Source organism: Myotis nattereri (genome assembly GCF_964212035.1).
Source record: "Myotis nattereri genome assembly, chromosome: 12".
NCBI classification, from domain to species: domain Eukaryota; kingdom Metazoa; phylum Chordata; class Mammalia; order Chiroptera; family Vespertilionidae; genus Myotis; species Myotis nattereri.
In genome coordinates this window covers 53,837,417-53,862,779 of record NC_138087.1, presented here as the reverse complement: position 1 = coordinate 53,862,779, position 25,363 = coordinate 53,837,417, and the positions used below count along the sequence as shown (strand labels likewise).

Here is a 25,363-nt window from a genome sequence, read left to right as displayed (position 1 = left end):
CATCCTGTGTCCCGACCCCTCCCTCCTTGGGCCTTTACCCCAATGCCTACTCCAATCTCTCAGCCCAAGCCCGCCCAGACCCCAAGCTAAACTCCTGGCCTGCACCCAGTCAAGAAAGTGTAGAGTTCTGTGGTCAAAAGGCTAAAGAACAAAGGGAAAGTACAGCAACCCTAACCCGTAAGACCTACCTCCTTGCCTCCCATGGCCTCAAACATTTTCTCCAGCTGGACCCTCAGTTGCTGCATGTTGTTCATCAGGATGCAGGGCTTTGGGGACAGATGGAGCTGCTAAGTCTTGGCTTCTTTTAGCACAGGACCCATCAGCCTAGGGTTCCTCCCTTTCTCACACTACTCCAAAAGCCACAGGGAAATTACAACAGGTTTTACATGTGTCTCTCCCTAAGAGATTGGAACCAATTCAGACAATTCTCTATGAATGAAGAAGACTAGAGCAAATGTTTCTGTTTTTAAGCTGGGTGGTGGGCCCCAGGTGTTCATGGTGTTATCCTTTAAAACACTTTGACTAGCTCAACTTTTTTTTTTTTACACTATTGAAAAAGAGACTAAGCAAAAGTCTAGCTTAGTAGAGGCTAAAGAACCAAATGGAAGCTCAGATGAACTCCTAGTCAAGTTCTTATTCTGTGGCACAATATCAAGCGAAGCCCTGCTGGGAATCAGAAGTCAGGAGCATCACTCCACCCTCAGCTCTAAGAATAGCTTCAAAAGGAAGGATTCAAGTGGCTTCCATTCCCTTCTTCAAGGGTCCCAGGGCCGGATCCTCACCATTTTCTCTTTTGTGCAATAAGCTGGGAAGTTCTTTGATAAGATGTCTGCATACTGCATCAGCACCTTCCTGATGGTCTGAGAAAAGAAAAAAGGAAAGAAGGAAACCTTAGCTCTCCCCACAAGGATCTTGCCTGAGAGGTCACACCTCTCATCCTAGAACAATACAACATAGAGGTAAAGTAGAACCTCACAGAAAGGACAAAGCTCCCTCTCAACCCCAGGACAGCACTGAGACAAACCATCTGTCCACCCTAGTCACAAACAAAGGATAATGGGGTAACCCAGGTTTCACCTCAAGGCCACCACAAAGAAGGGTTGAGCTCAGGCCTGTGACTAGGCTGTGAGTGGTGGTAGTAAGGGGAGGCGGAAGGGAGGGTCATGGTCACCTTAGCAAATCTCCTCATGTAGTGGGCAAGGATGTTGGGGTCTGGGCATTCCAGCTTTCGGATGATCTCAAAGCTCTGGTTGAGCTGTGTGAAGACGTCCACCACAGAGCAGGAAAAGAGTGCGTGCTCTGATGTCTGCTGGAACTAAGGAAGGCCACATACAGGGTCAGCATCTTCAGCCACTACTTTTCTCCAAGTTCATAGGGTTCAAAAGGGCTCTTCCCAGTAGGGGTGGCTCAGTGGCCCTCAACCACCCTCCTTATGGACTCCTCAGGGCAGGAGCAGCCAATCTATCTAAAGCCCAGGAACATCTGCTGACAGCTAATTGCTGGCCTCAACCCTGTGCAGCCCAAGCCCCTGACTTACCCCATCCTTCTTATCTCGTTCCAGGGCCCCATGTAGGAATTCCAGGGATACATCCTCATTCTCATCCAGCCATTGTAGGACAAACTGCTCAAACCACCTGCAGCCAGGAAAGATAATTGGGGCCTGGAGCTAGTTGCTGGCATATGCCATATGCCTGACAGCTCCCCCAGACTGGGATCTTCTGGAAAGTAGGACATGGTTTGACACTTTTCTCTTTCTATAGCAGTGCCCAGAACAGGTCTCAAGACTGGCTTATCGAACCAAATTGAGGATACTGGCCCCACCCCTATGCTAAGCCAGAGGGTCCCTCTTCCCTTCCCTCCATAGTGCCCACTTGAGGACTCACGCTGGGTACTCAGGTACCTGCCCCTGGAGGGCAGGCAGCTCCCGCACATATTCATTGTGGAGCCACTTCACCTTGAAGTGTAGGTTCATGTAGTCAGCACTCTTACACAGCCGGCCTTTCTCATGCTCTAGTGACAGGGAAGACAGCTGGGTCAGGTCCTGGCAGTAGAGGCCTTGAGTTTTCTCAAGGCAGCCGATCCAGTTAGACAGCTCCTCCCAACCACCTTGTCATAGCCATGTCCCCCCTACCAGGAGTGCTCTGTTCTCTAAGAGCCTGGCTCACTGGGTAAAGTGTCGGCCTGTGGACCAAAGGGTTCTGGGTTCGATTCCAGTCAAGGGCATGTACCTTGGTTGCAGGGTCCTCCCCAGCTTGGGCCCTGGTCAGGGTGCATGCAGGAGGCAACCAATTAATGTGTTTCTCTCACATCGATATTTCTCTCTGTCTTTGCCTCTCTCTTCCACTCTCTCTAAAAAAAAAACAAAAACAAAAAATCTATGGAAAAATATCCCCGGGTGAGGATTAAAAAAAAAAATGCAGAGATGAGCAGTTGTACATGACATGAATAGGTCACTGACAACACACAGAGACAGGGAAAACCAAAGTGAACCCAAGCTAACAGAAACTGCATTGAGCAGCCACAGTGCAACAGAATCTTGATATAAACCGAAGGGTCCAAGAGCATAGCTGAGACCCTGAAAAATGAACTCTCAAAGAAGTTTGGAAATAAGAATAGTCAGTTTGGAAACCATGGATACACAGCCAGATAAGAGGCTCATCATGTTACAGAAAATGAGATGTCCATTTTGGACTTGAAAGGGTCCATAATTTCCAGCTGAATCTCCAAAGCCTTCTGGGAAATCTAGGACAAAGAGCACTCATAGCTTGCCCAGAGTCTGGAGCACTGGCCGTAATCACAGGTTCTCGTCATCTACCCCCTTTGTAGAAGAGCTTTCAAGGAAACCCAGGCCAGGCAGCCCCCAGTGTGAGAAAAGAATCCTATTTATGTATTTAAGGGTCTATGATTCATTAACACTGTAAAGATAAATTTCATAAGACTCCTCTCCAGGAAGTGAGCCACTTGTGAACACCCAGATGGGAGGAGCTGATTCCTGGGCTGGGAAAGTCTTAGGCAGGCACTTGTTCTCAAGCTGAAGGAATGAACCTATAGCCATTTACATTATTCATTTGGCTGAAGCTTTGTCTACCCAAAACCTCCTGGGGCCTATCACTCACTGTGCACGAATCCCTCTATTTCTCATTGTGCCATTCACCCTGAACTTGCAGTTGCTGGGAGAGGAAAGAGAAAGCAAACCAGGTGCTTGGACAAGGGGCCTTCAGCCCACTGCCTTGGGCACACCCTTACCTTCCAGTGCATATTTCATGTCTTGGGCAAAAAGTTGCCACATCACTTCTGCGCTGACTTTTCCCACATTCAGCTCCTGAGGAAACCTGGATGATGGAAGAAGCCGCAGTCAGAAAACAAAGCAAGAACTATTTGATTTTATTGATTCCAAGGCTAATGTGCCCAGTTCTCAGAGGTCATACTGAAGAGAGGAGCAGCCTAGGAAACAGGGGTACACTCACTCTAGAAAAAGGGGGCTCGGGGTCAGTGCTAGGACAAGTGGGGGCAGAGAATTCCCTCAGGCAAAATGGGCCCAGGGAAAGGATGCCCAAAAGGCAAGGAAGTAAGACCCAGAAGAGAAGGTTTGGGCTGGAAGGTAGGCCCAAGCTAAATAAGCTGGAGGAGGAGGGGTAAGAGGTGGGCTATGAGGTGGCCCACTTTATTCAGAGCAGACAGACACATACACACATGGTCTCTGGCTCCCCTGGGACTCCTATTCCCAGAGAACTCTCACTCCAGGGAGGCTGGTGCAGTCTGGGTAGGGCCCCCCATTATGTTTCCACACCTGTCTCCAGAAACAGCTACCCAGACAGATACAAGGGACAGAGGGACAGACGGACGGACAGGAAGAAGAGGTGGCACTGCAAACATACAGAGATAGGAAAGAAAGAGGCTGTTAGACAGATGGACAAACCAACCACCAACCAGACAGGGCCGAGTAGGGTGATACTCACTGGTTCAGAACAAGTGTGTAGGAATTCTTATCTTCCTCTATGATTGACACAATGAGGGTGATAAGTTTGGGCCAGAAATCCAGGTTCCGAATGCTGGGTCCTTGTTCCTCGGCAGGTAGTTCCTGCTTCTTGTTCCAGAAGAGATAGTTACAGACAGAGTCAGAGTAGAATGTAAAGAGTGTCTCTAATCTTCCTCTTTCTTTCCCCTCTCCAAGCTTCTTCCTCTAGAATCAAGTACCCTTCCTAGAGTCTGTCTTCCACAGGACTGCCCCTGATATGTCAGAGGTGACTACTGGGAGGTCCTTGGACACAAAGAGTTCATCCCTGTCCCCACTTCCTCAGAAGCTATGGGTATTGTGACTCTTTGACCAAAGTAAGCAGCCCCTCCAGTCTCACTAAGTAGGTCTAGTTGCATGTGACCCACACTAGCAGCCCTCCTCTGAAACCCAGCCCCCACCCCACCACATACATGCACATCTCAGCTCTGAGAAGCTACTTCAAGTTTTGCAGGAGCTACTGAACAGACCTAGCATGCAGGTTGGCCTAACCGCCAATGGGTTAGTACGTCCCTTAACCCCTGGAATGTCCTTATGAGGAAGAACTACATCTAGGAAGCTACTTGCCTAGCTGAATAAGAAAAAGCCTTGGGAAGCCAAGAATACCCAATGGGGAAAAGATAGTCTCCTTAATAAACGGTGTTGGGAAAACTGGATATTCACATGCAAAAGAATGAAATCGGATCCCTATCTTATACCACTCACAAAAATTAACTCGAAATGAGAAAAAAAATACTATTTAAGAAATCAAGAAAAATATACAAAGTCACCAGAAAATAAGTTAGGATGCCAGCATAAAATAGGCGAAATAGAGCAGCCTTTCAGAGGACATGTCCAGCTGTGATATTCAGCTGACCAATATATCTCAGAAGACCATGCAGTGCAGAGAGAAGTGGTCAAAGGAAAAGTTAAATTTCTATTAGCCAGTAGCTCAGAGAGACAGCTGTAGATCTTAAAGGAAGGAGACTGAAACATAGAAGGATCCATGAGTCAGAATAAAATTAATCTTGGGGGAGAAAAAACGACTCTGGGATGGACTGCAAATTTACCCTCTGAAACTGCTCAAATTTTACTCATTTTCTTAAACTAAAACTTACTGTTCCCACTGTTGTTCAACTCAGTTATGTCACAGCTGGTCCCTGTCCATCCACAAATGTCTCACATGGTCTAGATCAGTGGTTCTCAACCTTCTGGCCCTTTAAATACAGTTCCATGTGGTGACCCAACCATAAAATTATTTTTGTTGTTACTTCATAACTGTAATGTTGCTACTGTTATGAATGGTAATGTAAATATCTAATATGCAGGATGGTCTTAGGCAACCCCTGTGAAAGGGTCGTTTGACCGCCAAAGGGGTCGCGACCCACAGGTTGAGAACCGCTGGTCTAGATGGTTCAAATCCTATAAAACTCACTCACCCTCAAGAACGTTGGGACTTTGTCCTGAACTCCCTTCTACCATGACCACAGCAAAGGAAAGCTGAGGCTCCAAGAGCCACTGACAGCTGGTCCCACCTGATCCCGAACCTCTTACCAGCTGATACTGGTGGCTGTACAAGTCATGGCAGTTGTTGAAGATATACTCATATGTGGAGTTCAAACAGGCCTTCACACAATCCTTTACCACCTGGCTGGCTCTTGGAGGGCTTTGCAGTTCTTGCACCTGCCAATTAAGAAAAGGAATATGGGCCCAGGGTTGTGCTCACCTCGGCGGGGATCTTCTCCTAGAACTACCTCTAAACTAGTCCAGATTCCTTCATCCCTCCAAGGGTTCCTGGACCTTGCCCTGAATTTAAATTGCCAAGATATCTGATGGGGAGACTGCCAAGCCCATCCTTATTGATCCACTGTGTTCATCAAAGTAACTCAGGGAACAAATGTATGGAAATGTGGGCTTAGAGGAGATGCTTCCTGTAGCCTCACACTGTGCCAAATTATTCTTATTTTCCATATCCCTGAGGCCAGGTCCCCAGACCAATTCATCTCTTACCTTCATCCTGAAGAAGGTGATGCTGGTCAGCAAATCCACTGTGGACTTTAAGTCTTGAAGCCGCTCAGGACTGCCAGCAGGGAAATTATTCTGTTGTAAATCAAGCAAATGCAAGAAGGGAATAGAGAAATATGAAAGCCTTCCCTTCCAGAAGTAATGAAATAAAAAACTTCCCTAACTGCTACCCACTGGAATTTTTCCTAGTTGAGATGGACAAAAAAAGCTGTAATACTGAGATAGACAGGCCTTTGCCAAAAGCAAGGGCTAATAATCCCCAGCCCAGAAAGCAATGCCTCCTCCCCCCAACCCTACTTCCCATGCAATGTGTGTGCATTTGCACAAATGAACACCCCCCCCCCCCCACACACACACACACACTTACATACACACACTTTTCTTGGGTGAAGATTCTTACACCCAAACAGTGAGTTCTTCAAAAGTTACACTCTAACTGTATATCTTGGAATATAAGTATAGCCACACTCCAGACCAAGACCTGTACTTCCTGTACAATGGGCTCCAGCTATTCCTCTGTTTTGGAGCCAGCAGATGGCAGAGCTCTGAGCAGAACTGCTTTTGGAGTGCGTTTCTTAGGACGTTCCGGCTGTGCTTCACTTCATCGCCTTTGACATGAGTTTTAGGAAGAAGTTGCCAATGACAGCTGAAGGGAGATGTTGAGCCACTCCCCATATTAAAAACCACTTATTTAAACCTTCATATAGCTACTTATATGTCAACTATAAGATATACAGTCAACTCTCCATTATTCGTGCAAACGGAGGGCACTAGAAGTACAGATCATTAAAACCTCATTTGTTGTTTTTTTTTTACTTTGAGGTTATTTTTATACTTACTTTTTAATGTGGATATATTGCCTGTCCTGGAAATTCACAGCACTTTAAAGCAAGTAATGAATCCATTCTAAGAAGATTTAACTTAGGAAGAATTGAAAAATTGCCCCTTTCCCTGTCCTGCCCATTCCAGGTACCCACCCTCCTACTATATCTATTTCCTCCCTCCATCCTAGGAATGAGATGACTTCTGCTACAAATTACTTGCCCAAGCCAAGCTGCTCTCTCTCTCCCCTTAGCTGGATTCTCACACCTCCCCTGAAAAGAGAGGAGAATATGGAATAATGCAAGAAGGAAACATAATGATCTAATTTTTAAAGGGGCATTTCTGGGAGAGATTATCCTCAGGAGACTCCCTAGTGAGAATATCATCAGACAGTTTGGTGGAGTGAAGTGAGTGGGGTGGACAGCCACTGTCTTTAAAAGCAGCCACACCTGCTGCTACCACACATTGCGTGGTCCTTGGAGTTCGCAGAACCACAGGTGTCAGTGGCATTGGCCATGCACATGGGTGTGATGACGCAGACCAATTTTCCTTGCCTTCAATCTTTATAGCCAAGAATGGCGTACAGTCTCTCTAGACTGAGCTAATAGTATCTCTTACCCAGCCCCACAGCCATGTCTTCACTCACCCTGTATGTAGAGAGGTCAATTCTCAGGGAGTTGTGGAGCTGGTCCAGTAGTTTCACAAATCTCTCTTTCTGACAGTGGGAAACAAATAAAAAGAAATAATCTGTTTCTGAGCTCCTAAAACTATAAAGAAACTGAACCACCTCTGGGTGAGGAGGAGACATTGGTTGGGGACACATCACATCCATCTCTCCTCATGAGGAGAATAACAACATGTAAGGGAGAAATAAAATTGGTGGTCTCTGTTCCATCTCTTAGCAGCTCTGTCTCAAACTGGACAATCTTTTCACACTGGCAAGGGGAGAGGCAGTCCCTGGGAGGGAAAACAGCTCTTTCTGTACAAGAGTCAACAGGAGATGACCAGAGAGTGCACCTCCATCCCTTTGAAACTCTAACTCATCTTAGTCAAATAAAGGGAAACTCCAAACATTCTCCAACTTGTTCCTTAGTCTGTGGTCTCCTGACTTATCTTGGGGTAGCTCAGGCGAGTTAGTCACAACCCAGCAGTAACAATGGGAGGGAGAAAGAGTGATGTATTTGGAAGGTGAGCAGGTAGTCTTGAGTGGCTTTCTCTTTAAATCACATCTACATCATTTCCCTCAGTTTATATAACATATACTAATTTAATAGTTGATTTTTATAGGAAAGGTATAATTAAATGTGGAATCACATGCCTATACGCTGTGTGGCATAGCACTCCTAGAATGCATATATTGATTATATTATACTAGAGGCCTGATGCACGAAATTCGTGCAAGGAACTCGGCCCTTGCAGCCCCAGCTGCCGCCACCCTCTACGGGGCAATTGATCTTGGCCCCACCCACCGCCCACTGGTCGTTCCTGAAGGTCATTCTGGAAGGTCATACTGCTGGTCTAATTAGCATATTAGCTCTTTATTATATAGGATTAGAGGCCAAGTGCACAAATTCATGCACATTGAAAAGAAATTAATTAGAAGAAATATTTTAATATTGCTATTTGCCCTTTCTCTATACTAGTAATAGAAGTGTCAAATAAATTCACAATCGACAATGACAGATCGAAACACACACATGTGATTGGCAGCAGTGAGAGCTTTATATATATAGATAAACTTGCTTAATTAGACCTGCTTTCTGATTTAGCTAAACTTTTCCAGCCCAGTGAAGTACCTCAACTTCTCCTTCAGGTAATTGTCAGTAACACAGCAGTAAATATCAACATGAAGCAGATTATTATTGTAGATCATGCAGGATGAACAAAGGGTAAAACATTTAACTGCAGCAGTGTTTGACTATATTCTGTGCAGTGAGAAAACCTGAAGTCATTTTCAAGGTCCACCATTTCTTACTTCTTTTCAGTTGGGTCAAGTTTCTAAACTTTCTAAATCTCTGTTTTCCGGCTAACGAATTGAAAACAGGATTCTACCGAGTCTCCTATCTACCTACTCCAGGACTTCTGTGAGGATCAAATGAGATGAAGCATGGGAAAACGCTTCACAGGCATTTGGTTAAGTGTAAAATGTTTACACCTGGCTATAAAGCAAGACGTGTTCCTGGGCTGAAGAAACTCCAAGGAGGCTGGTCTCTAAGGAGAGGAAGCCGGGTGTTGTTATGTGATGTCATTACCCAGCGCCCACAGCCACTGTTTTGGGCTGGGCTGGGCTATGGGCCCCATTTTGTGCCATGGGGTCTTAGCAGCATTGGCTTGCAATTTGGTGGGCTGTTTCTCTGGGGTGGTGGCGGGGCCTGTGTCCCACTTGGGGGAAGCCCATTGTTGCTTTGTCAATGCCAGGTCCATAGTGCCGTTTCTTTGTAAATGGCCAGTGCACATCACAGCAGCTCCTATGTTGAGCGTCTGCCCCCTGGTGGTCAGTGTGCATCATAGCGACCAGTCGGAGGGACACTTAGCATATTAGCCTTTTATATATATAGATATCTTTGAATATTAAGTCAATATATAATGGGATATAACAGAATGAAACAAAGGCTTAATCAATGATATTAATTCATCTATAGAAAGACTCTCTTTAATAACAAGAAAAAGTTGTTAGGTCCATAAACAGACCTAGTGGATTTGGGGGTATCAGTGATTTTATGCCTAAAGAGGTCATTTTTGTGCTGGGTCAAAGGTATTTCATCTAGTTTATATTGAAGTTATGACAGGTGACATTCTGAGTAAAGATTCAACTTCTCAAGTACCTTAACATAGGAAAGGGCATGCCCTGAATAGAAAAAAACAGTCCAGACACTAGAAAAGTGATAGGCTGAGTATACACTGATATCCTTGCTTAGGCAATAGTCTCATATGAATTTAAGTGGTATGAATCTGTCAGAGAGACTGAGTAATATTAAGAAAGATCCATTTGTGGACCTGTAGGACTAACGAACATGATGATTCAGCCACACTCTTGGCCTACAGAGGTTCTACCTGAGCCCAGGTGTGCCCCCTAAACCATAGTGATGCTCTTTTTTCTCTCATTTATCTGTGTTTGAGGAGAGTCTATTAGTAAGTCAACATATCCATAATGAAATAAGAATAGTCTATCAGCATTGTCTGCATACTCATAAGGAAACAAATTCACCTATCTAGGTGGCATCTATATGAATTTTAGGCTCATCAACCAACTCTACAGTATTGACCATGAAAAATCAAACTTTATTAATTGATAACAAACGGGTAGGTATGTTTTATATCATACTCACCCCAAAGTTGGAGGCTGCAAAGCGATCAGATGCAGAGACATTGGTGGAGGCAGTTGTGTGGGCATAGTAGGCATTGATGTTGGCAAGTAAGGTGCTCATCACTGCTGGCACACCAGGACACATGTACTTGGATGACAAACATGCAAAGTGCCTGAAAAACAGCACCCTCAGCTTCAAAGACTCTTCAGGGCTTTCAGGGGAATACAAGTAATTAAAAGATCTCACTGATGTGTATAAAGCTTCCAATCACCTTGATATAAAAGGATCTTCATAGTTTATTTATTCAAATACATATTCAATAAATGCCTACCATGTGCCAGGCCCTGTACTAAGTACTAGAATCCAAAGATGTAATAGCCCAGCCCTGGCCAGATGGCTCAGTTGGTTGGAGTGTCATCCCATACACCAAAAGGTTGTGGGTTTGATTCCCAGTCAGGGCTCATACAGGCGGAAAGCAATCCATGTTTCTCTCTCTCTTTTTTCTTCCTTTTTTCCTTCCTTCCTTCCTTCCTTCCTTCCTTCCTTCCTTCCTTCCTTCCTTCCTTTCTTCCTCCCTCCCTCCCTCCCTCCCTCCCTCCCTCCCTTCCCTCTCTCTAAAAAAAGATCAAAATAAACATATCCTGGGGTAAAGTTTTTAAAAGCCCACAATGATGAGATGGCCAGGCAGAGAAAGTATTAGAAAGTAAGTCAATAATTCAAGGTGTGCTATGCAGAAACACCATAGAAACGTACAGGAAAAATCACCTAAATCAGAATGGGTCGGGACTGGAAGGATTTGAAAAAGGCTTCCCAAAGAAGAGATGGTTGAAACAAGTCTTAAAGGATTAGTAAGAATTAATCAAATGGAGAAATGTATACACAAAGGGAAATTGCATACAAAAAACAAATATATTCATCACAGAGTGACTTATTTGGGAAACAACAGTTTGGCTATTGTTAAGGTGTCTGATAGAGGAATACCAAGAAATGCAAGAGAAGTAGGTAGAGAATAGATAATAAAAGAGTTTATCCTAAATGCTAAAGTAAATTTTTAAACAAAAGTATAGTGTGATTGGTTTAGTCTTTCAGAAAGGTCCCTTTGATGATAAATTGGAAAGAAAAGACTAGGATAAAGATAAGAATAAGACAGAAAGATCACTTGGAGAGTTATTGCAATAATTCAGAAAAGAAGCACTAAAGCACTAAATAGAACAGAAAAAAGGTTAAGAGCACAAACTCTAGGTCTTGAGTCAGACTGTAGGTTTGAATCTCACCCCCACCATTCACTCTCCTTGGATAAATTACTTAAAGTTCTCTATGTCTCAGTTTTCTTATCTGTAAAATGGTTAATAATGATACCTACCTCATAGGGTTGATATGAGTATTAAATAAGTTAGCATTTATAATATGCTTAGACCAGTGCCTGACACATAAGGAAATGCTATATACAAGTTGTTATTATTATCATTATTGTTGAGCTCTAGTAATAGTGATAGATTAAAAACATTTTTAGGAGATAGAAACTAGAGGTTTTAGAAACTGGATGTTGGGAGTTAAAGATATAGTAGCAAGTAAAAAAGAAAAGTTTAGGCTGACTCCTAAATTCTTTTGGACAACTGCATAGAAAATCGTACCATTTACTCAAATAGAGAATATATGAAGATAAGCATATTGGGTGAAGACAGTGTTGATTTGGAATGTAGGCAGGCTGGATTTACAATGCCTATGGGAATGAATACTCAGGAAGCAGCTGAAAATGGATCTGAAATTCAGGAAAAGGCCTCATCTGGAGAAAGTGACCTGGGAATCCTGATCCTAAAAGTAATGGTTGAGGTCACAGGTTGGGATAAGATCATCCAGGGAGAGTGAACAGATAAGAATGTCAGAGGACCATTCTTAAACCTCATTGCTCACCATATTTCTTCTCTTCATCTATATACTGAACTTCTTGTAATTTCTTGAATGTCCTTTGCTCTGTAGTATCTGAGTACCCCAGTAAATGCCCTACCAAAAGTGCCCTCCCTCCTTTTCGGTATTTCAAAATTTAGTTCAAGTGTCAACTCTTTAATGGCTTCCTTCATAGGCCTCCCCTAAAATGCAGATGCTCTCATAATACCCTGGGATTACTTCTATCACAGCACTCATCACACTGTATTGTAATTGCTTGTTTTCTGGTCCATCTCTCCTGCTAGAATAAGTTCCTCAAGCACAGAGGCCCCATCTTACTCATCTTTGTGTTCTCAGCACCTAGCACAATGTGTGGCACATAGAAGGACCTCAATACAAATTTCAGAATAAATGAGCACAGCCAGGGCAACAGTTACCCTCTGCTTACCTAGGGCTGCTTCCTGGGCAGCCTCACCAATAGACAAATTGTACTTCTCATAGTAGACGGGAATTCTATTATAGGAGGAGTCCTGATCAACTCCAGCTGCTTTCCCTACAGTTCAGTGCCCTTTCCAACATCCACACCAATCTAAGAAAGCTGGTCTGTCACACACATATAGATGAGCACACATGCCCTATCTCCTCAGCCCTGTGATGTTTAGGTTTGTCTTTGCATACCCTCCCGTGCCCTTTTCCCTTCTGTCTGAACTCTGGGGTAGACAGACAAGTACCTTCTTCCTGAGTCATTGATAAACACACTCCCTTTATACATATACCCTATTTGCCTTGGGGCATACACGTACCTGACATAGCTCAGAGAGGGAAGCAATGAATCACTGCATATTACCCTGCTAAAGAACTGTCTACCCTAGCAGTGTGCCTTCATTAGCCACCCCAAGGGTTAGTAGCCACATCCCAAAACCCCAGGAGAGTCTCACGTCATGGCCTGATATATGGATTCGATGCCATAGCGCATAGCAAATTCATCCACAATTTCTTGGGCAGTCTCATCAAAGTACACCTTCCAGGCATCGTCTCCTCGGGCCTCAGGGATCTGGACTCCTCCATTGCCCTGAATGTCTGTGAGGTAATGGAAAAGGTTCTGCAGAAGACAGAGCAAAGGAAGGAGTTAAATATATAGTTTAAAAAATCTGGTGGTAAGGTCCAGGGTTTCTCAGAAATTCTGTCCTTCAAGTCATCGCCCAGCTCTTCCTGTGGCCCTAGTAGGCTGTTAGTGAAAGAGAACTGAGGCTGGGACTGTTCCTTGGGCTGTCTAAGTAGCACAGTAAGCCAAGGATAAAATAAAAAACAGGCTCCAAATCTTCAACCATCTAGCAATCCTATTCATTATCAAAGGCCCCTCCCAGCATTGCTTTCTAGCACCCCATCTACCAAGGGCTGGCTCACCTCATGGAGACACGTGTACTGCACATGATACGGGGCAACCTTCTCCTCACCCTTGATTTCCACATTGATTTGTAGTCGAATAGCCCCTGAGACGGCTGATTTATCTGTCCTCTTCTCTAGGAAGGAAAGAAGATGGAAATTGACACCAATGCAACTACAGACAGCGTGGACAGCTACCACTCTGGCTTAACCCAATGAAAAGGAGGCACTAACCCCAGGGTTCACCAACAGGGTGAACTCACTCGAGTGACCATATAGTCCACAAACACCCCAAATATTGCCAATAGGAACCCTCCTATTCCATTAGAAGAATATGGAACTAAAGGCACTGGGATGTGTATGAAGATTAAAGCGATTCTTGAAATCTGGAGAATGTCCAGCCAGAGCGAGTTCAAGCCACACCCACTCCTCTGTCCCCCATCTTTACCCATGGTCGGTTCTCTACAGGGAAGGCAGGTTCTGCATAGAGGTATGCTTTAGCAATTGAGTGGTAGTTTTGGTAGATAGTATTTTTCTCTAAGTTCCTCATTCATTCTCTCCCTTCCCACCAACTTTCTCTGGTGCTGTTTCCTCACCCAGGTTGTACCAGACATCCATCTCGCCACTCAGTGTCCGAACCTCGATGATGGTTTGGCCAAGAAAATCATCAGACTCTCGCTTTAGCCGCTGCTTTACTCTCGACTTGATGTCATCATCCTCATCCCACACACGTACCTTAATCCGGTCAGAAGAGTTGTGGCACTCACTGTGACAGAATTAGGCAGGCTCTGTTAGGGACAGACCCAGCAGCCCCCATTCCAATTCCCTCCCAAAGCTCCATCAACTATACTTGAAGCCCTACAGAGGCAGAGAAGGAGTTAGAGAACAGTGGTACTAAAGTTCCACAGGAGTCAAGCTATCCCAGCAAATGGCTCTTCATTCCTCAGCCTGGGTGGCTCTATATACCATTATCCAGTCCTTGTTGCCTTGTGGTTAAAAAAAAAAAAAAAAAAGAGGGGAAAGAAGAGTAATCAGAAATAACTCTGATTTCCTGTGCAGCTAGCTGTATCAACAGCACCCAGAGGAAAACAGCTGTACAGATGCTACAGAGCCCTAGGAAGCAACTGCTAGTTCCTTCTCCAGAGTTAGTAAAGGTGTTAATGTTCATGGCATGTCCACCTTGTCATATCTACTTAACTTTCTACCTAGCTCCTCCATGTGTCTACGTATGTGCTTGGTGAACTTCTATCATTCTTTAATACCCACTTGAATGATCATTTCCTCTATGGTGTTTGCTCTGGAGAAGGGAATTTGCCCAGGTCCCAGCCCCTTCCACCTCTTTCCCAAACAGTTGCTTTCTGGGTCCTGTTGCCTCACCCAAAAGTTGCACTTGACAGAATTTGCTGCTCCTTTCTCTGTGTTCTCATAATATCTTTGCATGTTCATTAAAATATAATAGTATAACTACTGGTGTACTGATAAAATAATAAACAAATCAACAATGAGCTTCTTGAAGCCAGAGACTGCCTTATTCATTTTTAGATATAAAACATCATGTACAGTGTCTTGTACAGAACAGGGGCTTGATGAGTAGTTTACTAAATGGATAAAAGTGGGAAAATTGACAACAGAGTCAATTCATTTAGAATAAATCATAAGAAGGAGTCAAGCAAGAACCATTCAGATTCTCAAAGAACCAAGTGATCCCCCAGTAACTACTGCCTCTGGATTGGAGAGTGATTTTACTAGGTCCCAATCAATCCCTTTTCACATGAGTTCTCCAAGGAGCCAACAGAAGGTCTCTATATGGCCAGCCTGCTTAGCTCATCCAGCCTTCAAGTCCTGGTCTTGGGCCTTAGGGGTGTGACAAAGCATCTCGATTCTCCAGACATTAGTCCAAATCCCAGACTGGAGCTTTCAACAACCATCTCTTACTATCTTATAGTCTAATAAAGTGAGATGACAGGAAAAGAACTGGTGGGGTTGGGAGTTGGGGTGGGAACGGGGGGAGCTGAGGCAGAAAGAAAAGCAGAGCCCTTTTAGGTGAAATAGAAACTCCTCCAGACTGCTTATTTCTTCCTTCAAGCCAGAAATACCCAGTTGTAGGACAAGGACATTTCTTCCCCATTTCTCAGAATAGCCTAACCTTTCCCAGGCATGGTGGCAGTGCTGGGAGGTACACAATAGGGTGGTCAGTCCCTGGTCCTGTAACTGAGCAGTAGTAAAATCTTTCTAATGCTAGAAAAAGCAGTATGAAGTGCCCAGGATCCCCGTTAATAACCCTAGTTAAGATAGGATTTGGGTGAAGTAACCCTGATACAACAGTCCATGAGAAGAAAACCAGAAAAAAATGGCATGTGAGAAATGGGTTTCCTCCACTGTCTCTGCCCTATCCCTCTTAGGGGCCAAGCCCAGAATAACAGGATTTAATGTTGCTCCCCAAATATACATAGTACCGGGTAAGACAAAGACCTCTGTGACTTACAAATGGAACTTCTCCTCCCAAACAGGATTCAGATTCCCAAAAATGGTCTTGGTACGCTTCTTGGTTTTACCCACTTGCACAGTCACATAAGGGTCACTGGATCCTGTCTTGTCCTTGGCTTGCAGGCCCTGAGCACACACCACTGCAACCCAAATACATAGAGGAGACTTCAAAGTATGCTCCACAAGTCAGAAATCCTCCAAAGCATGACGCATACATTCTCCATCTTAGAAAAGCCTCTCTCTGCTTCCTGCACAGGAACTCCTCCAGATCTACCTTTTGTCCCAAGCCACCAGTCTTTCCTTCAAAGCCTAGTTCAAGAATCTCAGCTCCCCATCAAAACCCTAACTGACCACTTACCCCTAACCTGTTCTTTACCGTCTCTGATAGATGCAGCCTTCAGCCACATCCACCCAGCTAATATAATTAGTCCCTGGGTAACTATTTCCTGGTCTCCTACCAGTCCCTTCTCCTCCACCCCCAGCTCTTGTATTATCAGATTGTCAGTCAAGTCCATAATATCAGATTATTACCACATCCTTCAGTTATCACTCATATTGTTTGCAGGTGCCAGTCTTACCTCTCCCAGCCTCCTAGGAGAGGAGGAGTGATGAATAATGAGGCCCTCTTTCTTTCCCTCAGTTCCGTCTTCTTTCTTCCCAGCCCTCTGGCTCCTTCACACTCAGGTGACTTCTTCCCTAGTCTCCTCTCCATAGCCTAGTGCTTTCTGTCTCCTATACTCAGGCCTACTCACCAGTGATAGTAATCTTGGCCGACCATTTGGAGGTGCCATCCAGTACACTCTGCTTCACTGTTTTCATCTGTTGCACGTGGGCAACTTTGCTCACAGTGAAGACATCCCGGATAACTTCAAAGATCTCAGGCTTATTACGCTCTCGGATCTTCATGCGGTCCTTCATGGCCATGATAATGTTCTGGGTCCGGTCCTCAGCTCCATGTTTACAGCTCTTTTCTGCAGCCCCTGAAGGATGGCCAGAGACAGAAAGTAAGATAACCAGCAGGCCATCTATAAGATTAAGGGTCAGGTTGAGGAATGGAGTCTGGGAGAGGTCACTGAGGAGGGGAAGCAGCTTAGGAAGACTGGGATATCTCTGGGAAAAGCTCATCACGTATGAGGCCTGCTGAAGTTTAAAATGCAATTCAAAGGGTAGCAAAAACTTGAAAAATGTTATGGGGGTTTATTATATCATTCTATTTTGGTATATGTTGAATTTTTCATTTAAAAAAAGAAACAAAAAAGTGTAGCTCAGTCTGCAGTTGGCTTTATCTTTCTTCCACCTAGATGGTGGTTGAGAGAGATACTCTTCAAGTCTAAGGCTCAAATATCACCAATTGATATCACAGTTATCATGGAGGGGTGGTGGGTGGGCATGACAACTCCACCAATCTCATCCAACTTCCAAACCATGATATACTGTAGACCCCAGAACTGGTCGTAGTGCACAGTTAAGTTCTGTCCCATGCTCCAGTGCCTTTAATCAGAAAATAGTGTGGTATGGTGAGAAAACTATGGCCAGGCAGAGTTAGGTAACAGAGAGAGTTAGGTTCAAATCCAGATTCCAGTACTCCTAGCTAAGTAAACTGGTTTCTTTTAAGAGAAGAAAACATCACTTTTCTCTCAGGGTGCTATGAAGCATTACATCAACATGTATAAAGCATCTAGCCCAATGGCTTGCATCTAGCAGGTACTCAATAAATGGTCACTGTTATTATTACTATCATCATTATTATCTTGGCAGGATGGCAAGGGCCATCATCACTAGCTGTGACCCCAGCCAACTCATCTCGAAGACTAGCAGACTTTCCCTGCTGCCCTAAGAATTATGAAAGAACACAGACTCCTCCAGTATAGTTCATTAACCAGGCTTCTCAGAAACCATCCTTCAGCTTCATCTGCCCTGCAGACTGATTCTTACCTCTCTCTATTCTCCAAAGGCTTAGGCCTTTACTACAAAACCTAGAGTGGGGGGAGGGGAGGGAAAGGCCAACATCTGCATCCTAACCGTGGGAGGATGGCAAGCAGGTTTTCTGTCCAGAGAGGCCCATAAAAAGGCATTTCATTACACTGTGTGCTTCACAGAAACCTTAGGCAGAAGATATTGCTGATAAATGGAAATTGACCTGGGCTGCATCCATTTAGCACATCCTATGCCATGCTACGCCCTTGGATTGGAACTTCTGAAAGGCCCTTGAGAAAAAAATCGACACTCTTGCTACACAGCAGCATTTCAGAAGGTTTCTGGCAAGCAGCCCACTTGGCTGCTAGCAATTAAAGCAAAGACCTGCTGGCACCTGTGCTTGTCACCCCCTCATGATGGGTTTGGGCAAAGTCATCACTAGCATTCATCTTCAGACCATCTTTTCAGAGCTCCATCTCTTCTGCCGACTTGTTCTACCAGTCTCTTCATGTCTACTGTAGTCATGTCACTGGCACCAATCTAGGGCTCTTCAAAGGAGGGCTTTTTTTCTCTTTTTTTGGTATTTTATTTATTTTTACTTTTTATTGAACTTATTAGGGTGACAATAAATTACACAGGTTTTAGGTGCACAATTCCACAACACATCATCTGTACACTGTATTGTGTGCTCACTCCAAGACAAGTCTCTTTCTGTTACCATTTATCGTCTCTATACCTGCTCCACCTCCTCCTGACCCCACCCCCTGCCCATCCCTGGTAATCACCACACTGTTGTCCTGTCCATGAGTTTTTTCTCTTTTCTTTTTCTTTTTCGCTCAACCCCTCCACCAACACCCATCCAGACCCCCAACTCACTCACTCCCCTCAACAGCTAACAGTCAGCTCTCTATCTGAGTCTGTCTCTATTTCGCTTCATTAGATTCCACACATGAGTGAAATCATATGGTACCTATCTTTCTCTGACTGGTTTATTTCATTTAGTATAATGCTCTCTAGGTCCATCCATGCTATAAAAAAAGCTATGATTTCCTTCTTTTTGATAGTCAAGTAGTATTCCTTTGTGTAAATGTACCACAGCTTTTTTATCCACTCATCTACTGATTGGCACTTGGACTGTTTCCATATCTTGGCTACTGTAAATAATGCTGCTATGAACAGAGGGGAGCATATATTCTTTCTGATTGGTGTTTTGGGATTTTTAGTATATAATCCCAGAAGTGGATTGCTGGCTCAAATGGCAGTTCCATTTTTAATTTTTTGAGATAACGCCATAGTGCTTTTCACAGTGGCTGCACCAATCTGTATTTCCACCAACAGTGTGCACAAGGGTTCCTTTTCTCCACGTCCTTGCCAACACTTGTTTTTGGTGATTTATTTATGATAGCCATTCTGACAGGTGTGAGGTGATACTTCATTGTGATTTTAATTTGCATTTCTCTGATTAGTGACATTGAGCATCTTTTACATATGTCTATTGGCTATCTGTATGTCCTTTTTGGAGAAGTGTCTATTCAGGTCCTTTGCCCATTTTTTTAAAAATGATTGTCACCTGCGCTTTATCCTCTTTATTTCAGACATGATATTTGCTATATTGCATAGATGCATTGTTTTGGTAGAAGCATTATTATTATTATTATCTGTTATTGTTAATCCTCATCCGAGGATATTTTTTCCATTGATTTTTAGAGAGAGTGGAAGAGAGAGGGAAAGACAGAGAGAAATATTGATGTGTTTCACATCGATTGGTTGCCTCCTGCATGTGCCCAGGGCCCGGGGCAGAGCCTGCAACCACAGTGCGTGCCCTTGACCGGAATCGAACCTGAGACCCTTCAGTCCGTAGGCTGATACTCTATCCACTGAGCAAACGGGCTAGGGCTGCCCATTTTATAATTGGATTGTTTGAGTGGGGTTGTTTTTTTTGTTTTGAGTTTTATAAGCTCTTCATTAATTTTGGATATTAACCCCTTATCAGATATATCATTGGCAAACATGTTCTCCTCTTCAGTGAGTTTTCTTTTCATTTTGTTGATGCTTTCTTTTGCTATGCAAAAACTTTTTAGTTTGATAGACTTCCAAGAAATTGTTAATTTTTTCTTTTGTTTCCCTTGCCCGAGGAGTTGTATCAGAAAGAAATATTGCTAAGAGCAAGTCTGAGATTTTACTGTTTATGTCAAGGGTCCTCGAACTTTTTAAACAAGGGGCTAGTTCACTGTCCCTCAGACCATTGGAGGGCCAGACTATAGTTAAAAAAAAAAAACACCTATGAACAAATTCCTATGCACACTGCACATATCTTATTTTGAAGTAAAAAAACAAAACGGGAACAAATACAGTATTTGTATTTGCATGTGGCCCGCGGGCCGTAGTTTGAGGACCCCTGGTTTATGTTTTCAGAGGATACTTTAAGTGAACAATTCCTCAAGGCCTGCCTCTTCCTGCGTCCCTTTTATGTCACATATCTTTCCTTGAGATAATGAAAGGCTTGCGAGTCTAAAGGCGACCTTCCTTTTCCTACCACAATCCTTAAAGCTTTTGTTGCTATGGCTTCTGGGAGACATGGAGGGGTGAGAAAATACTTTCCCACTCCCCACCCCGGGGTCCAGCAGGAGCAGAGCAACGAGGCAAGGACTTGGAGTGCTGCCACCTCCAAAACAACAGGACAGAACTTTTGTTTTTCCCGTTCCTCTCCGCCCCTCCTCCGCACCCCCCCACTCCATGAAGGTAGCAAAAAACACATTTAGGCAGGGCCGTGGGTTTCTGGCACATTCTCCTCTGGGACCTCTGCCTGAGCCATATGAAACTGCTGCCCCTGGCACTGCTGTTTAAAAGCTGCATCCATAAGCATGGAATAAATGCTGCCTTCCCTGGGTCCTAGGGAGTTCCTCTCTGAGGCCTAACACTGAGAGTTCCTCTCACAGAATTCTCTTTCCTCATCAGTTTTGGTCCCCAATTAAACATGCTCTAGTCATTTAGGAACTGTGGCCACTGTGGTATGTACACTACTCAAGTGCAGCCTCTGGGATCATCTGAATCCTGAAGAGATTCTAGTTCCACCAAAGGGCCTTAGAAAACTCAAAGAATTCTTTCTAAAGGTGCTTAAGGAAGTGCTATAAAACCAGTTATTTGGAAAGGCAATGCACTTGACTCAGGACTCTACATTCTCTGAAAAGGAAAGAGCTTCAGAACGAGGAAGGCTGGAGGAATGACATCCAGCCATCCTAGCTCTTGTCTGACAGATTACTTTGGAGAGGCCCTGTTGCCCGTGCTCCCCACCCCTCATCCCACAAGAGCACTCACGCTGTAGGCAGTCAGCGTTGAGCAGGTCCTGGCACTTCTCATGGCACTTGACTCCACACTCGCTGCAGCGCATGCCCTGCCGGGCAATGCCCCAGAGCAGGCCTTCGCACTCGTAGCAGTAGGTCGGGGTAGTGGCAGTCCAGACCTCAAAGTTGTGGGGTGTGGTGCACGAGATGGGGTAGATTAAGGCCTGCAGGGTTTTCTTATACACATGGGATTTCTGAAAGATACATACCATTACCCACCAGTGACTTTAGGTCTCTGCTGGGAGATACCAGAATGAGACCTTGTAGGGCAATCAAGACCATGGTTTCCCCTCTGGTAGTAGAGAAGATTCTCTAGAATGACGCAGTGCATAGTCCAGCCTGGCAGAAAGAAGCCCCCATATGTTGTGTGCTCCAGGTCATGAAAGACAGGTCTGACCTGAATACTGATTCTGAGCCTTGCCCCAGCATTCAAGGTTTCTTGGGAAACATAGGATTCTAGACCCACTATAATACCCCGAGTTCAGTGGTCCATACTCCCACATGAGACTTGGGCTTACCCCTGGTCTGGTCTCTCGCCTTTCCCAGTGTGGAAGTCTGAGACCCAGTGCTATCTATCTGTTCCATTAACGATGTATGCCCTACACTGTTGAGTTCTCAATTCGTACGGCTACAGAGGTGATCACCAGTGGATGGCTAGATCGTTAGGCCAGTGGATTCATGAAAGCCCAGGGGTCACTTACCAGCTCTTCATCCTTGAAAGAGGTACGGGTAGCCATTGCAGAAGTAATCCCTGCCTTCCGGGACTGGACCAATGACTGTAAGGGAAGACCTACTGTCAGTCCTGGCTATCACCAAGGACTGGCAAAGTCCTGGGAAGGGAGTTTCAGTGATCGAAGCAAACTGACTATAACTTACTGCCTTCTATTTTTACCCATGGGTAATGGATAACAGCATCCCAGGTTAAGATCCAAAACCCAAGGCCCTCAGAGGACTGTTCTAACAATATTAGAAAAGCACTTCTCTCAGGGTATCTATCATCCAAAGGTATCTTGCCCCTTGTTTATAGAAAGGCAAAGAAAAATGAAAAGTTTAGAATTACAGTAGGAAGTAGGTCATTAAGAATAGAATAAACACACAACTCTGTCAGAGTTACATTCAAGAGCCATCCCTGAGAACGACTCCATGCTATCATCTATCCCCTGGTACCACATCATGCCCACACAACCCCAGGTGGCTTTAGATGTCAGCAGCTCAAATGAGCAGGGAACTACGAAAGTAAATGGGGCAATGTAACCTCAGCCAAATCAAGCAGGGCAAGGGGGTAAGTATGAGAACTAGGGCTGCACCCTGCTAGCCTGTCTCTTGTAGAGGGGCCTCATGTATGCCAAGCCCAAGCATTAGGGGCAGCCCATGAAGAGACACATGGTTTCCCTAACATAGTGGACACTGGGCAGACAGAATAAAAATATTAGTCTAAGTAGGAAGAACAGTTAGGAGGGGCCGAGTGGTTTGAAATATAGATTCTTAATAGTGGTTAGAAAGGGGCTCTGGAGACACTCACCATTGCCTGTGCAGAGGAAAGCAGAAAAAGGAACAACATGATGTTAAAGCTACCCCAAGGGCATTAAAAAAATAAAAGATAAAAAAATAAAACACCTTCAGAGGCAACTGAGAGGTTCTTCCCTATAGTCCAATGTAGGAAACACATTCCAAAACTCTCTGCCTCTATCCAATGGAATTGTCTTCAGTTCAACAGGTAGCCTGGGTGTAAGGCCGAGCTTCTATTAGACGAGTTATGCCAGAAAGTGAAATATAGAAAAGGTTAAAAGATGGAAGAGGGAAAATAAGAACTGAATGAGATGCTGCTATCCAAACAGTTAAGCAAAGAGGAGGTGGTGGGCAAGAGGGAGTAGAGAATGAGAAAAAATAGAGAGAAAAGAAAGAAAGAAGAGGAAAAAGGGGAGACAGAAGACAAGGAAAGACTGTAATAAAGAAGAGATAGCATCAGAACGTATCTTCATCCAACCAGCTTGATGAAGAGTTGGTGGGAGAAGAGGTGCATTTGAAAGGAAGAAAAAAAGAAACAAGAAGATACACAATAGTAGGAAAGAAAAAATGATTAAGAGAAAATGGCAGAGGATAGCTCCATTCAGCCAACTAAAGAGAAAGAAACTCGTGGGTGGAAAAACAGCAGAGAATGGAGGAGAAACGAGAAAAGAGGTGGACAGAAAAACAGACTGAATAGGGAGAGGAAAAGAGGAGCAGAAATGGTAACAAGAAAAAGGGTAAAAGTCTTACTGAACATCTAGTTTCAGAGCTCTGGGAGAGCCTGTACTCCACTCTATCCCCACTATCCACTCCGTTAAGGAAAATTCCTTGAGCTAATCCTGCCTCAGGACGTACAACCCAAAATGAGAATTTCTGATCATCCTGGAGGTCCTGAGATCAGCTTTAACTCCTAAGCCCATTTCAATTCAATTCTACAAATTGTTATCATTACCTCTCAGTGACAGACACTAAGAAGAACTAGGGGCACAGAGATAGTCTAGAAAGCCTATGTCTTGGGAGGAGACTTCCACTTGACCTCCAAGAAGTTGTACCAGCCATGCTCATCACATGCCAAGCTCAATGATCTAGGTTGGAGCTAGAGGCAGTTTCCATTCTAAGTCATCAAAAAAGGCTATAGAGATACCTAGAAGAACTAGATACCTAGAATTTAACCACAGAACCCAGCTTTGAGGGCCTAAGCCTTAAATGTTCCAGGTGGGAGCTTGAGCTCATGAAGAAACTCGGGTTCTATAGGGAGTGAGGTAAAACAAAGTCTCACTGAAGCCATCTCTAAGTCTCAGTAAGTCTTTAAATGATTGGTCTTCTGCCAGGCTGGTGTGGCTCAGTGGATGTGTTGACCCATGAACCAGGAGATCGTGGTTCAATTCCTGGTCAGGGCACCTGCCCAGGTTATGGGCTCGATCCCCAGTAGGGGACATGCAGGAGATAGCCAATAGATGATTTTCTCTTATCATTGATTTTTCTATCTCTCTCTCCCTCTCCCTTCCTCTCTCTAAAATCAATAAAAATAAAAATAAAAAATGACTGCTCTTCAAACCAATACTTGTCACTAAATGGACCACTACCAGTTTTGATAGCTTGCCAAGGTCCAATGGGGGCTACCCCGAGGATACAGCCTAAGCCTGCACAAGAGTTTCACTCACCAGATCGCTGACAAGTGGCAGTGGCTTTTTTCTGCGTAGATCTGGCATGCTGTCAATGCCATAGAGCCCTCCTGCTGGCCTGAGGAGGGAAGAAAATATGTCAGAACCTTTAGTCCTGTCCATTTTCCTTGCTCACCTTTTCCCCGGAGGAAGATGTGATTTCAAAGGGGGTAAGGAAGACAGGAAGTGAGGGAAATAAAGCCATGGGATGATGAGCAATGGAATCTGCTCTCAGAGTGCACCTACCTGTCTCCTTCTATGATTTTAGCCAAGGACCTAGAGATCTTTTATCCTATAGTGACAGGCAACTCTGTTTATCTGAAGGACCTTATGCTCCATAAGGCAAGGTGGGAATTGATGGTTAAGAGGGCTCTTCTCTACACTCAGGCCAGAGACACTGCTCCCCCAAAATAAGCCTTTCTTGGCCTGTGCTAGAACAGAGCCCATAGGAATAGCTCTACAGAAGAGATGCTGCCTAGGTGAGCAAGACTACCAAATAATGACATGTACAAGGAGATTGTCTCCATCCTGAGGAAAAAGGGTCTTCATGGAAAAAGGAGCCCACATCATAAAGTGGAGGCAGGGGAGGTGGGATGGAGACTTCTAAAAGACCATTTAGGAAGGAAACAGGAAAAGAACTCAGAGTGTCCAGTCTATCCCTATGGACACATCAACAGGGACCAAGAAAAAATTATAGCTGGAGATTTCTAAAATTTTTATATTTTTTCTATGTTTACTAACTTTATTGTTGTCTGTTCTTCCATAACAATATTCAACAAAAATACAAAGAATGTCCCCCAAAGAACACCATTTTCACATTAAGATAAGTCAGATTTTATCCCAAGCTCTTCTACTAACTCTCTCCATGTCCTCTGCCAAAATTCCTTCCTCTTTGGGGGTCTTGGTGTCACTTCTATAACATGAGGGGGATGAACTACAGTATTTCACTGACCTTTTGGAAGCTGCCATTCTTAGTCTCAATGAAAAGAACTCATGCACTTGGTTTTAATGAGAGCAATG

The 25,363-nt window shown here is 44.3% G+C and overlaps 1 protein-coding gene across 2 annotated transcripts in view; it reads right to left on the bottom strand.

Annotated features, from left to right (window-relative positions):
* The window catches only part of UNC13B (unc-13 homolog B), a 148,676-nt gene that overhangs the window by 6,873 nt on the left and 116,440 nt on the right, over window positions 1–25,363 (bottom strand). For both annotated transcript variants that reach the window (XM_081103660.1, XM_081103661.1), the window contains 19 exons: window positions 24,344–24,422; window positions 21,872–21,946; window positions 21,145–21,364; window positions 16,662–16,889; window positions 15,908–16,049; window positions 14,019–14,188; window positions 13,444–13,559; window positions 12,975–13,138; window positions 10,171–10,321; window positions 7,488–7,556; window positions 6,005–6,094; window positions 5,549–5,677; window positions 3,960–4,087; window positions 3,247–3,332; window positions 1,884–2,010; window positions 1,538–1,634; window positions 1,172–1,315; window positions 783–860; window positions 189–266 (listed from right to left, as the gene is read on the bottom strand). In XM_081103660.1, the coding sequence (XP_080959786.1) occupies window positions 189–266; window positions 783–860; window positions 1,172–1,315; window positions 1,538–1,634; window positions 1,884–2,010; window positions 3,247–3,332; window positions 3,960–4,087; window positions 5,549–5,677; window positions 6,005–6,094; window positions 7,488–7,556; window positions 10,171–10,321; window positions 12,975–13,138; window positions 13,444–13,559; window positions 14,019–14,188; window positions 15,908–16,049; window positions 16,662–16,889; window positions 21,145–21,364; window positions 21,872–21,946; window positions 24,344–24,422 (2,371 nt within the window). The remainder of the gene's footprint in view (window positions 1–188; window positions 267–782; window positions 861–1,171; window positions 1,316–1,537; window positions 1,635–1,883; window positions 2,011–3,246; window positions 3,333–3,959; window positions 4,088–5,548; window positions 5,678–6,004; window positions 6,095–7,487; window positions 7,557–10,170; window positions 10,322–12,974; window positions 13,139–13,443; window positions 13,560–14,018; window positions 14,189–15,907; window positions 16,050–16,661; window positions 16,890–21,144; window positions 21,365–21,871; window positions 21,947–24,343; window positions 24,423–25,363) is intronic.